The sequence below is a fragment of the Stegodyphus dumicola genome, chromosome 6, assembly GCF_044657685.1.
Source record: "Stegodyphus dumicola isolate Sdum_Otavi_A_Nest chromosome 6, ASM4465768v1".
Classification (NCBI taxonomy): domain Eukaryota; kingdom Metazoa; phylum Arthropoda; class Arachnida; order Araneae; family Eresidae; genus Stegodyphus; species Stegodyphus dumicola.
This window is the reverse complement of record NC_140773.1, coordinates 148,786,639-148,801,579: the sequence shown is the minus strand read 5'-3', so window position 1 is coordinate 148,801,579 and position 14,941 is coordinate 148,786,639. Positions and strand designations below refer to the sequence as shown.

The window sequence follows — 14,941 nt, the reverse complement described above, 5'->3', positions numbered from 1 at the left end:
TGATAATTGTTGTTTCAAAGCTTCGATTACTTTTAATTAAAAAAATAATAATAGAAATAAGAAATTTATTACGTTCAAATTCAGCCGTTAAACGTTTTCTAATGACCGTTAGGTAGCGCCTTAATGAACTTACAATCTGGGTCGCCTGGTGTCTCTGCTAGCGAGGCTATACAAGAGCAGTGTAAAGTGATTGGCAATGAGTTTTACGTAAAGTATGCACATTGCTGTCTAACTCGTAAGATACTGCGTTAAGTGCTTGCGGTTTCACAAGTGGACTGTGTACCTTGTAGATCTGAAATTTTTTGTGCAAGTTGTTACTAGCAGCAGTTTGGTGAGTGTATTTCTGTTGGATATCGCAGAGTATGTGAGTGATAAACGTAATTTGTTCTGCTTCCGAACAATTTTGGATTTTGGAAGAGATGTCAAGTAGTGTCTTAGAATAACACATCAACGTCATCATTAAAAGCCGAATGCAGATTTACCGGTATCTGTCAGTGGATTATTTAGTATATTAATGTCTAAAATAGATCGTAACGATTTTAAAGTCGTTCTTTGAAATATATTGCTTTCTAAGTTTGTTTAAATAAGTCTTTTTACTGCCTCCGACAAATAGTATTTAAAGGGACCTAGCATAGTAACTGTTTGTTTTGCTATATAATTGTCGCTCTGACTAAGTGTTACAACAAAACTGATGTTACATAAGAGTATTGGGTCACGCTGTTTTCATTGACAGCTCCGGCAACTTTACTCCAGTGTGTTCAAAGCGTCAGATCTGAAATTCTCCAATGATAACTGCAATGGTTGCTGGATATTACGAGCCCAATGGAAATGAAGTCTACCCACCAGGGACTGATGCATATGGAGAATACTGTTACGGTGTTCAAGATTTGTGTAACCATATGCCTTGTACTTTCCATGGTAAGTACTCTTATTAATTGAGTAATTTATTATGATAAATAAAGTATATATTTAGGTGTCTTGCTTCTTTAAGATTCTTAAGAAGTCATTTGTATGTTAATACCTGAAGCTTTATTGCTGTAGTAGGATTTTTAAACCCAATTTTAACACCTACTTTTTAATATTATATCAAATGCCAGTTTTTGAATTATTAACTGCTTTCTTATGTGACAAATTTCGATTTGTAGGATTTTGCATTAACAGTACAACACATTAACAGTAACATAATTAAGTACTGAAATTGTGGTTAAAAAAAATAAACAATAATCTAATGGACTTTGTTGTAATTGAATACAGACGGTCAGAAAACTTACAATGAGAACTTTGTTTAAAACGCTTACTGAGCTTCAGAAAAAATATATGCATTAAAAAATCAGATTAATTCGTTATATATTTTAAAGCAATACTGGTTAGGAGTTTGTCTCTTAGTTATAATGTGTTTGTTTGTCATCAGTATTATTCTGTATTTTTAAATCTTAAAAAAAAAAAATCATTTCTTATGAATATTTTCTATTGAATTTCTTCTGTCTTGCGTAGAATACAGACAAGCTTTGTGTTTTGCACATTTCTATAGTATTGTGGGACTATGGAGGATATTCTGATGTGTACTCAAAAGGAAATGACTCATTACCGATATTTGTTTTTTTTTAGAACATAATATAACTGTCATTTCAATGCGTTTAATTTCTGTTTAATGTTTAAATGGTTACAAAATTTATTCCTTTCTGTCTATAGGGGGAGGAAAACAAAAAATTTTCCCCCAAAAATTAACATTAGTTTATGTGTGTATGTATATATAGACATAAGACATGAGATTTGTGCAATGTCTGATTCTTATGTTACTTTTATATTTCCATGGCATGTGAGAAACTGTTCAGAATCCATATGCATGGGTTCATGATTTAAGTAAAACGTTTATTAGCAAAGTCATTTTAATGCTTTACAAACTCCTTTTTCTTTGTAGCAGTCCTTTGCGAATTAATTAATGTATATATTTATTACTAGTGGCAAAGTATTTTTCCTCCTAAATATAATGTGGATTTTGTTGGTTTAATTATTTTCATCATGATAATTTGGAATTCACATGCGGTATTCATTTGCACTGACCCGATTCATTATTTCTTTTTCTGATCATCTGCACTCTCACTGAATTGTAAAGTCTTTTGAGAGCATTCAGAAACTCAAAGTAGAGAAATGTGTCTTTGGGTAACTTTAGGTCTGATTCAACAAAGCATCTGATTCTGCTTATTTTTTTCACATTCATTAAAAAAGTAAAGCCCTTACTTTTTTTTAGAAATCCTTGCAATTTTATTGCTCTTTTGTTCTCCCCATATACGTAGCAATTTGTTTTTGCTAAAAAATATATAATTGCACAAATATAACATTATGTAATACCTCAGCATGACGCAGCTGCCACAATTGACGAAGAACAGTTGAAACTTCAACATAATAAACATAGGTAAATAATAAACGTAGATATTTTTTGGCAACATTGTGGGTTATCATATAAGTGCTTTTTTGGTGACATGGTGCATGCTCTGAACTGTGACCATACGAGAAATTTTGATATCTTTACCTACGAAATATTGAATGAGGATGCCAAACTGCGCCCACTTGCGGCCCACCTTATCAGGGACCCAAACTTTCCCACGTAGTGCCCACCTGTAAATAATGTTACTAATGTGTTTATTAGCATTCTTAATTTTGTATCTTACTTATTTATTGTACTGTGTAATTCTTAAATTCACTAGTTTTATTCACATTCTACACTTATTTTATGACTCCGACTTAGTCACGCCTTTACTGGCCGGTTACTTGCTAGTTAGCTCTTGTGTTGCTGGTCTTGGTTGCTTTTTTATCCGTCTTAGCTCCTCCTTACAGCGGACATTATGTGAAGATAGTTCTATGTTATTGTGCCCATCTGGCATGAATTTGATTGAGCCAGATAAACTACTGATCTCAGTGGTATTCTGACTATAAGTTATCAGTCAGTCAGTCGTGGTGCATTGCTTCATACATTTTGGTGGGAGTGTGGATAAACAGGAAGCATTTTTTTTTCTTTTCAATGAACTTACAGCCACCTTTTATGCAATGTTAGCAGAGGCTAAGTGCATTATTGAACTGGATATGAATTTCAACATTTATGAATGTAATGTGTTTATAGAAAGAAAATTTAAATATGATGTGAGGATTTAAGGCCTTTGAAGAAATTAAGGGTCATAAAGATTCTGATTACTGCAAGATCTCGTATATTTATCATCATTCTACTTAGGATGTTGATTAATTATCGTTTACATTTTAAATAACTAATAGTCATCAAGCATAAAACAAGGTTTGATCTTCCTTCTTGGGAGGGGGGGTGTCCAAGTTATCGCATTTTGATTTCACAGCATTTAACTAATTATTTTATTATAAACTCGTATATATAAAACCTAGGATATCAGTGGCGTAGCTAGGGTGGGGCAAGGGGGGACATCTGTCCCCGGGCGCAGCATCCATGATGCTACGAAATTTTTTAATGAAATATTTGGTTGATCTTTACATTATGGTAACTTGGCGAAAATTTGGCGACTAACTCTTTTACAGCAACCCTCTATTTTTTTTTCCCGCCGCCATTTTGTCTTCACGAAGTAAAGACATGTTTCTTTTCTTTTTATCTACTGAACACTTCTTCCAACAATCTACTAGGCGAATTACACTTATGCTAGAAATTTTATCTAACAAAACTGCTTAATCATGACAAATATTCACTGCAAAATTGGAAAAAAGTGCACAATACCATACTCCTTACACGTTTTTCAAAATAACACATACACATAAACCATGTACACGCCGACTTATTTTTACTTAAAAAAACATCCCAGAATTGCACAAAAATGGCATTGCGCACACTCTTCACTATATCCATGTACACTGCTTTTTTCTCATAAATTAGAAAAATTTCACGAAAATACATGACAATTTTCTCAATCTTTAAACCCGGTAAAAAGAACATATATGAAATTACCTGATCGCGAAAAAGTAATGAACATTTCCACATATAAAATAAATAAAATATCCAAAAACTTTTACCTCTAAATCATCTATTACATTATACACGTCACCAACGAATTCATACCGCAACCATTACAAATACTTATTGTCAGATATTTAAATTATTTCCATGCACGTTTACTTCAACTAAAATGTATACCAAATTCCTACAAACATAAAATTCACAAAATAACTATCATTTAATTAAAATATAATTAAATTCAAAAACACTACTTAAAATATAAATGAGCACATACATTAAATTAATACATACATAAATACCCATTTCGAATTCACTTTAGTTACGGCCATGGGATCCAAAAATTCATAAACACTGTTTCACACAACACAGAATAAAGCCAAATACAAAATTTCCAGATTTTTTCCCGATTTCCCCCCTTTTCCGATTAAAGAACCGTAATTCGTCCATTAATATCACATGACATATCCCATGATCTCTCATTTCCCTCACACAAAATAATGCGTAATCGGAACTGAGTACTGCTCACATTATTACCAAAGTGCCAGATAGTAACCTTTATCGCCTCCAAAATGTCGCCAAACTACCAGTTACCATATTGTAAAGATCAACCAAATATTTTCCATTTCTGGCACACAGGAAGGGGCGCCAATTCTTCGGTTGTCCCCGGGCGCTAGAAACTCTAGCTACGCCCCTGTAGGATATAAAAAGTAATCAAGGAAAACTTGAACTTCTTTCTTGAGGAAAGTACTTTATTAATTTGTGTTTTTTTATTTTTTATTTATTTTTTTTAATATATACATTATATGTATATATAAGCGAAGAATTTTTAGGAAGCAATGAACTGGAAGTTGATCTGACAGCACGATGTTTTTATTTTATTCAGCTTATAATTCCTTACTAAATGCAGTATTTCATCTCGATGTACTCTGTCTTTGATATGATTTAAATCAAAGGCTAATCTTCGGAATATGGTAACAGGTAGTTTGGCGACATTTTGGTAATGCGATAAAGGTTACTAGCTAGGACTTTAGCAGTGTACATGGATAAAGTCAAGAGTGTGCGCAATGCCATTTTTGTGCAATTCTGGGATGTTTTTTTAAGTGAAAATAGGTCGACGTGTACATGGATACCGTGTATGTGCAGTTTTTAAAAACGCGGCAAGCAGTGGGCGATTCTGCACTTTCTCCCAATTTCGTATCTAATCTTCATCATGATTAAGCACTTTTGTTCCATAAAAGTTCTAGCATAAGTGCAATTCGGCTAGCAGATTGTTGGAAAAAAATGTTGAGTTAAAAAAAAAAAAAAATGCCTTTACTTCGTTAAAACAAAATGGCGTCCAAAAAAACTAGCAGGTTGCTGTAGCAGGGTTGGTCGCCAAAAAATCGCCAAGTTACCATAATCCAAAGATTGACCAAATCAAATTCCTCGTCATTATAAATATCACGAATACACATCAAATAGTTTTCTAGTTGCAGTTTTCTAATTTCGACTATGCGTAATGTATGCTTTACGCATGTGCACGTTGAAAGAGATGTTTAATAAAGTAAAGAAATAAATATTAAGCTTTTTTTTTTTTTTTTTTTTTTTGAATTTTGATACCCTTTAGATCATAATTGCTCTTTATTTCATAAATTACGGTTTCATATTTTTTTTATAATTTCTGCATGCCATCTTACCAGATTTAAACTGATGATCTATAATCTGAAAAAACCGATAATCCGGAATCGCCGAAGTCCCGATGAGTCCAGATTAAGGACTTTTGACTACATTTGTATGCATGAAGTATGCTCCTTCAAAATTGCTCCACATTTTAAATAAACACATTTAATTATATATATAGTACAGTTTACATAGCAAATACGCGTTACACAGCTGTTCACAGTGGCATAGCTAGGGTGGGGCAAGGAGGGACATCTGTCCCCGGGCGCTGCATCCAAGGGCACAAAATTGATGCTACAAGTTTTAGAATGAAATTTTTTCCATTCTTGGAACACAGAAAGGGGTGCAAAATCTTTAGTTGTCCCCAGGGGCTGAAAACCTTAGCTACGCCTCTGGCTCTTCACACTACCTTCTCAAAATCTACGCCATGTCTCGCTCAAATCAAAACTTTCTCACACAGTTGAGGGGTGCTACAATGTCCTCTATGGGAGATCTCGACAATATGATTTATTTCATCTGTTGGTAAAATCCTAGTATACAGTATGACCTTGATGCAATTTTGAAAATTGTTGCTGCCACCCAAAATGACTCATTTACTGCTCATCATAATCACTGCGTTTACTTATCATCATAATATGACTTGCTCAGCAATATAGTATTTGATCTCTTTTAAAAGTAAGATAGTAAGGTTTATTGCAAGAGAGGTGAAAAATCGAGCAGTTACGTTTAAAACAGATTACTTTTATCAGATCTTTTAAAGCTGAGTTTATTAATCTGATACTTATGTATTATTCCATATATTGGAAAACTGCTGCCAAGTAGTAGGATTCATCAGCATGACTTAACAATAGACTTGTATCATCTGCTCTTTCGTTTATTGATTTTCGATAAGCCATGTTTTATTTTTATAATCAAGAATATAAATTGTTATTGCTGTAGTGTTCCTTCCATTTTGGGAAAAAATATTAAAATGTTGGACCTGTTTATTCCAGAATGACAAACAGTGAATTAATTTCAAAGTTATGGAATACTACCATAAAAAAAAGTGTGTATTAATGGGCATTATGGTCAGCTGACTATGGCTCATAAAACAGTAATAGATAGACCACCTTGCTTGTAGTTTTGAACTCATTTTAAACCGAGGCTCCTATAAAATCAAAAAGCCTTCCAAAATAATAGGAATCCGTGAAAATCTTTTTATAAAGCAAAAAAAAAAAAGAATGTAGTGATTGTTTATTAATTAAAGAGACACATGTTCCTTCAGAATTCTGCAGGAACCATTGGCACAACTATGGTGGGGTCTCTACCTTTGATGGTTAACAGGATAATAATCAAGTACCATTAATTTATTGGCAAGCAAGTAAGAATTTAATTGTTAGGAGTAACGAAAAGGAACTCATTTTTGTTAACATGAGTATTAATATTAATTATGATTTCAATATTAATTCTGTGATCCTATGCTGTATTCCATATAATTTTTTAAATAGCAATGTGGTGCATTATTATTTTGTATAATGCGATCTAAGCATTATTTGAATTATCATAGCTGTGTGGTATGATGATGTCCTACTGTTGGCTATTTGCATATGAAAAAAAAACAGAATGATTTTTAGAAATGGGAACATTACCAATACAACTAACTCTCTTAAAGCAACATTAACCTTTTTGTCGTATTAAAAAGTGTAGCTTTTGTACTGAAATAAAGTTATTTCAACTCTAATGAATTTTACTAATTACATGCAATTTACCAGCAAAATTTTAGGATTATTTTGTAATCAGTGTTTTAGTATTTTAATGAATTATGCTATTTTGCAAACCGTTATTTGGACCTTTTTAAAGTAAATCATTCTAGGGAAGTTTTTTTTTTTTTAAATAATAATAATAATAGGAAACTTTATAAATAATGGGCATCAAAATTATTTCCTGGATGAATTCATATCTGCAATTTTTTTTTTTTTTTTAAATACAAGAAAATAATCTGTTTTGGATAAAATTACTCAATGAAGAAACATGGAAAAATATGTATACCAAAGGATTAAATTATTATTACCACCCTGTGTAACACAATTTTTAGCTTCCAGTATACTTCACAAGATTTAAGACTTGGATGACATAACACTTCTAAAGATATACCATGTCAGCTTACTGCAGCATGGATCCTTCCTTACCTTAGAAATGATTTGCTTTTCAAACATATTTCATAATTTTTGATTAAGGGTTGCTATCTTGCTATCTTGTGATCTTGTTGCTATCTTGCTATCTTTTAAGGGTTGCTATCTTGTGAATATGAAGGCCAGTGACTACTAAAGTGTCTTTACATTCTGCTATTCATTTTTGAACAGTGGGGATGATGGAGCATGATATGTTAATCTGTTGAAAGTTTGTATCGTCATTACAATTATTTTTCGCTGTCATAATACGTAAATGGTTTCATTTGATTTAATTGTACATAATTCCTCCCTCCTTCTACAAAATTTTTATTTTGTACCATTTCTAATGATAGTGGTAACACTTACCAAATACAAAATTGCAAATATATCCAGCTCTTCACATCATACAGTAGAAAATGACTCCAAAAAAAAAAAAAAAAAAAAAAAAAAAAAAATTAGCAACTAAATATTACTTGAGCAGTTTATCAGGAATAGCGAATGGCTAAACCATCAGTTATCTGTTTCATTAAGGAGAACATAATTCAGGATACACCAAAGGGGACAGACTGTTAGTGCATCTGTGAGAAGAGAAAGATACACATTAACAAAAGGCAGCCAAACCCTGGAGTTTGAACTGCTAATCAGCGTCTGCTAACTATTATATTGCCTAGAATCAGGGCCAGTACAGCTATGCTGAGTGATAAAATTTTGGGTTGGCACAATTAGGAATTTTGTAAAGCAATGAGAAACAAAATTTAGGAATGCCAAAATCTTAAGAATTTAAGGCAGGCATTGGCAGTGGAATTTATGATCTGCACAGAGTGGCAAAATGCCTAACATCAGCCCTGCTTAGGGTAACTAGAAAATGACATTCAAAAGGGCAGAAATGGTAGGCAGATATTATTGAAATTTGTAGGAAAACAGCTAAGATTCATTGGGTTATCTTTCAGTAACTTAAAAACTAATTTTGATGCTTGCATTCCCACTTCCAAAAACATTTTACTCCTTCCATTTGGGGGGGGGGGAAACCTCAGTTATTGCAATTTCAGTGAGATCTGGATTAACAGTATCATCTTATGGTGACCCCAAATAGTATGCCGTCAGCAAAAATTTATATGTATGTATATAAGTTTGTATTTGTAAGTATGTGTGTCCAGTATGAGTCGCCCAGACAGTATAGTGGTTAAAAGAGCATACTGCTTGGGTTCGAATACTGTAATTGTTTGTCCCTTCATAGGAGGTGATGGTATTAGGTGCTTTCACAATGAAGTGACCTTAGTACTGGCCAAGCCTAAGTTCAAACCAATAAGCAGGAAAAAAAAAAAAAAAAAAGGTTCAGTAGTATGTATAACTTGACAAAAAATAGTTGCATAACTTTATATTTTAAAAATCTTTCCAGAAACAAAAATCAAAACAAGGGTAGACAGAAAGGGACTTTTTTCAAGGGTTACCTTACTTAAGCACAAATTCTGAATACTGTATTCTTTTCAGACTATTAAGAAAATTCATAAGTTTGTTTTTTATTTTTTAAATTCCTAATTCATTAACTTTTAAAAATCAGGGATTCTGTTGTATGTTAATAAAAATAAGCTTTCAAAAGTTAAACTTGAGTTTAACAGTTTTTTAGGATAAAATTTTGAAAAATTCAAATTCTGGGGTAAAAACGTGAAATTCTCTTTTTTTAAGTTTTAAAGATACAAAATCTTCCATCCTAATAAAACTGCTTTTGAACTTGCTTTCCTGGGGGGGGGATAAATGCTTTATTTATTAATCTTTTGATATAAAGCAATTTTTTTTTTTTTTTTGTCCTGATTTATATTTGAAATGTTCAAGAACCTGTTTGGATTTGAGAAAATTTAGGATTTTTCTCATCTGTAGTGTCTTGATATCTGTTAAAATATTTTATCTTAATTAGTTAAATAGTACTTTTTTGAAAATTATTTAAATATGCAGCATGTAAAATTTCAAAATGAGTAATTCTTTAGGATTTGGTTTACATGTATGTGTAATGAAAACTAGAGTTGTCAATGTGAACATTTTGTCTTTTCAACTAACTGGAAGCATAAATTTAAACCAAATGGTTCACTGTGATTCCTAAGTGTGTCTGTATAAGAAGAAATTTATAAATTAGAAAATTATGAGCTCTATCCAAAAGATGAACTTTTTTCTTTCTACAGGAAATATTTCTCAGATTATTTCATTGCTTTTCTAAAACCTTCAGAAAATTAAAAAGCTAAGGAAACTTACTTATTTGGTACAAAGAATTTGTTTTTTTGAACAGAAATAACACTTTTAGTGAAATGCTCCAGAATTGCACTGGACATTAGGAGTGGCATAATGACTTAATAATGTGAAGTGTCAGCTCATGTCAAGAATGGTGGCAAAAAACTTGGAACATGTGGCATAGAATAAAAATGATTCATATTAATCATATTACTCCAATCATCATTGACACATATAAAGGTTATAAATGAGTAAAGGAACAAAGAATGAGGAGTGTTCTCCAGAAGCATCAGTGTTTTATGGTGCCATAAAATGCTGTATAAATGCTTTAGATTAAAATGAGAATTAATTTTTGTTGAAAACTACTTCCAACCTAGATATATAATACAGTAGATACTGCTTAATGTGATCGCTATTAATGTTATTATTGAATTGTTGAAATTAGCATTTGTATATCAAAATATGGAAAATATATCACTTATTATGATCAACAGTATGGTTAATGTGATAAAAATATTAGAGAATACATTTTTTTAACTGAAGTAAAGTCACCAAATAAGCTCAAAATTGATTTAAAAATTGTCAAGTGACAGAGAAATGTCGCCAAGTCAGGGCTTTAAACAGCTTGCTTTTCATTTTAGTCAGTCATTTAAAATTAACCCCCCTCTCGCCTCCAAAAAATGATTGAGGATGATCAGTGGATTGGATCGGTTTTGGAGTAAATGTACTTCTACATAATTTTTTTCCCATTAAAAAAAAAAGCATTTTCTGAAACCATCTATCCCAGACTAAGCTTTTTTTACCTAATTTTAAATTAAATTTTACATTGGCAAGTTCTCTTCGAATGAGGGATGCTCTTTGAAAATTAAGATTAAGAATACAGCATCAGTCAATTAATTCCCTAGAAGTATTGTGAACAGTTCATAAATGAACTTTTGTATTAAATACACTTTGAACAGTTCATAAACAAACTTTTCCTAATTAAAATGCTTTGAAAGTATCTGTATATATGTTTCTAGTTATATTTATAGTGAATTAGTTAAATTCTATTGCTTGTTTGAAGGATATTTTTCTGATCAGTTATCTAATCTTATCATTTAGTTAATGTTGTCAGTATAGCCCTAGAGAAACATGATTACATTAAATGGCACCTTCTGCTAGTTTTTGCTGCTGTAGATGTTTAAATTGCTGTTGAAATTTTATTTATAAACTCAAGTAAGGATACAATTTGAGAGAAAAGTGCCTGATTCCTATTAAAAAGGCATAAATATGTATTAATAGACATCTGGAAAAGTTGAAGAAATCTCTGAATGTGAAATCAGTGTATATTGTTAGACACATCTGGCATAGCCTGAAATTATAAATAATGCCTATGATGCAATAATTATATTTCTTGATTTTAGTTTTTAAAATTTTGAGAAAAATAAAGGTTTTGATCTTATGGTATTATTTTAAAACATACTTTTCACTTTTGTGAAACAGTCCTGTTATAAGTTGAAAGTATATATTTAGGCATTTTATAAAAAAAAAAAAAAAAAAAAAAACCCTACTACTTTAAAATATATATGTTACTGAAACTTCACATTTTCTGCTACTGGCATTTATTAAAATAGCAAATTGCATTTTCATCTTAAACATTTTTATAATTCTCGTGCATTTTACACTTTAAATTAAAAGTTTAGTAACTTTAAAGTGGTAATTGTAATAAATTATTCCTAAGTATGAAATAAAAAAAATAATGTTTTCTTTTAGTAAAAAAATCCTATAGATATCCATTGCAGATAAAAACCAGAAGTAAGCAGAAGTAAGAAAATATGGTCTTGCTAGTAGTTAGTAATGCATGAGATCTTTTATTTATCTAAAAATCAGAAATAAGAAAATATATTTTTGCTAGTCCGTAATGCACAAGAGCTTTTTTTATCTTATAAAATCCATCTAATCAGATATTGTAGGTGATTGTTGATGATAGATGTGGCATAATTTTCATCCCTTTGCGGTAAAACAAAAACGAGACTCTTTTTTTTTTTTTTTTTTTTTTTTGTTTGTTTGTTTGTTTTCTTTTTTTAAAGCTATAAATTGATGTTTAATATATTGATTTTCTCGGCTTAGGAAATGAAATATTATTCTTCAGAAGAATCAGTTTGATCATTTTCAAATTAACATTTGTATCATGTTCACGTCATTTCATTTTCAAATGTCCTCACGCCAAAGAGAAACGGGGAGAGAAATCTTTTTATTGAATGTTGATGATCCATAAATAGCTTCTTTTGTTTCGATGTCTGGCGCTTGTTTGTTCTTTTTTACCTCTTTCCCTATTGTCTGTGTGTCCCGATGTACGGGAGGAAAAAGATACAAGGAGGGGGGGAGGAAGAATCCAAGATATCTGTGGCGCTGATAGCCTTAGGGGTCCTTCACACCGTCTCTACCTTTCATCCAGAGCAGATGAGGGTGCTTAAGGAAAGCTGGGCAAGGAGCGGTAAGGGGCAAATTCCGCCTCAACATGTAAATAAAGGAATTTTAACCTTTTTAATAGATATCTTTTTTTAACTCAACATGCCGTGTTATTTGGTTCTTCTAGCAAAGGATTCTAAAAACATATAAATTCTTTTTATTACATAACGTTATGTAATCATTTTAAATTGTTGCCGGCCATTTCTAATGTATTAGCAGCAGCTTAGTTGCTTGCAATTACTTGGGTTTGGAAAATTTGAAAAAGGCAACGTAATATGGATTTTAATTGGTTACTATTATGTTCCTTATATATTTCCTAAATATTTTGTAATTTGATTAATAAATCAAACATCGTAATTTTAACATTATCGATTTTGCTGTTTTTAAAAAGTAAATATAATTTTAGGTTGTAATTTTAGTATTAAGACTGCAGTAATATTACGGATATGCCTTTATTTCTAGATAACGGGGAGCTAGAAATTGTAATGCATTGGAAGAGGAGATATTATCTTAATAAGTCTGAAGATGTGGTCGAAATGTTTAGTACTTTATTGCATTTGAAATCTGAGAAAGCTCCGTTTTCATTGTTTTTCTTATTCATATTCCTTTCTTCTCTCTTTCACGAAGGGCATAATTAGGGATTGCATCATGTGTATTTGTTGTCCATTTCAGGGTTTTCACCAAAATTATTTAATTTGAAAAAGGGGGAGGCACTCACATAATGCCGTAGATGCGTTGGGAGAAGCGCAGATTCCAAAACTGGTTTGTGCTTGCATAATTAAATTTTGTTCATTTCCTCGTTTGACATTCTGGGCGCAGACCGATCAACGCTGTGAATGTAAATAGGCACTTTGTGCCGGCCGAACGCCGGAGAGTTGTTGACCTTGACATTCTCGTCTGCATTCTTAAACTTCAGTATGATAAGGTAATATTTATTGTATTCGAGTTTCGACTGCACGGCTAGCGGTACTATTGCTGTGTCCTTTGATATGTACAGTAAATAATTACTAGTGTTCGACTAACAATATACTGAGCAACATGCAGCACAAATGTAGTATTTGTAGGTTATTCATAGCCCAATAATGGTTGTCGAAAGACTGATAAATAGTGCTTCAAACAGTCGGAAGAAAGTCCAAACCCAATTCTCTCATCTCTTCAGAGTTTTTTCTTTGTTCACTGAAGATGTATCTGCTTCCAGTTATTGACTTAAACCGGAAATGAACCGATTTTTGAAGTTGAAATAGTTATGGGTTGAGCATAGCGATTTCCTGCTAAAAGCAGTTTCCATTCTGCTAAATGCGAAATTATCTTGTTTGGATGCGTGAAGGAATGTATTTGGATATGGGAAGGAAAGTAGATTTGGTTGGAGAAGGGTAGATGATGTATCTACTCAAGGTACAGTCTGGGCCTAATTGGTTTTTATGTGAGTGCAAGGACTGTGAAAATTAAAAGAATAAATATAAAAGCTCATCTAACTTAAAATATTTTGCATCTAAGAACATGGTGCTTGCACAAGATCTTTATTTATTTCGTGCTTGACATATCTTTTAAAATGCAAAATTGCTTATTTCTAGGGGAAAAAAAAATAATGAATTTAAATAAGAACGCAGGAAATTTGATATAAAATGGGGTAGGGAAAAATTGGTCTTACCACTTTTTAGATGTACATAAAAAAACAATAAGTTGTGCTATTAGTTATGAACAAAATGAAGACTTTAGAACGATTATCCATGTTTTGTATATTAGGTTCAGGAATTTCTGCAGTAACAAAGTGTATTCCAGATAAATAGCGCTGTAAAGATCTTGGCCATGCATAGTTGCAGGCTACAGTAATACAACTCATCGTCCTAGTCCACACATGTTGTGTTAGATTTAAATTCGGAGAATATGCGAGTCACTTCACTGAATTCCTTGCTGGAATCCTTAGCCCTCAAGATAATGGGTCATTAAGCCAAGCCGATGAGGACGAGCATTATTGTCCATTAGGAGGAAGTTATTATCGATTTCACACCAGAAGAGCATGGCTTAAGGATCAAGAACCTCACCTTTCTGTATTTCAGCATTCATATTTGCCCTAGTAAAAACATTTAAAGGTCAGTGCGGCGATTCAGAATGATACCCACCCATATCATGAGTCCACCACATTTACACCAATTATCGCCTGTCCCTGATGTTACGTGTGTTTTGCCCCCCCCCCCAGATTGTAATGTGTGTAGAATCATTCTCCAAACAAAAACGAGACTCGTAAATAAGTAGAATTTGGCTCCAATTCGTGTTACTCCCATCATGATGACTGCACCGCTGCAACCGGGAGCATTTGCAGCTCGAGTTAATGGGACACAAATCATGTATTTCCTTGCAAATAGCGCTCTTTTATGTATTTTGTCACCTATGGTATATCTCGATAGTCGAGTCCATGCAGCTGTAACTATCTCCCTTGATATCTTGGTTGATGTCAGTTGTTTGTTTACTTCTTTTAGGAGTC

General features: G+C 32.3%; 1 protein-coding gene across 1 annotated transcript in view; it reads left to right on the top strand.

Annotated features, from left to right (window-relative positions):
* The first annotated feature begins 207 nt into the window (after window positions 1-207).
* Window positions 208-14,941, top strand: part of LOC118180982 (fibronectin type-III domain-containing protein 3A-like) — a 254,400-nt gene continuing 239,666 nt past the window's right edge. Inside the window, exons 1-2 of the mRNA XM_035350064.2 lie at window positions 208-331; window positions 734-918. Of these exons, the coding sequence (XP_035205955.1) occupies window positions 786-918 (133 nt within the window). The 5' untranslated portion in view covers window positions 208-331; window positions 734-785. The remainder of the gene's footprint in view (window positions 332-733; window positions 919-14,941) is intronic.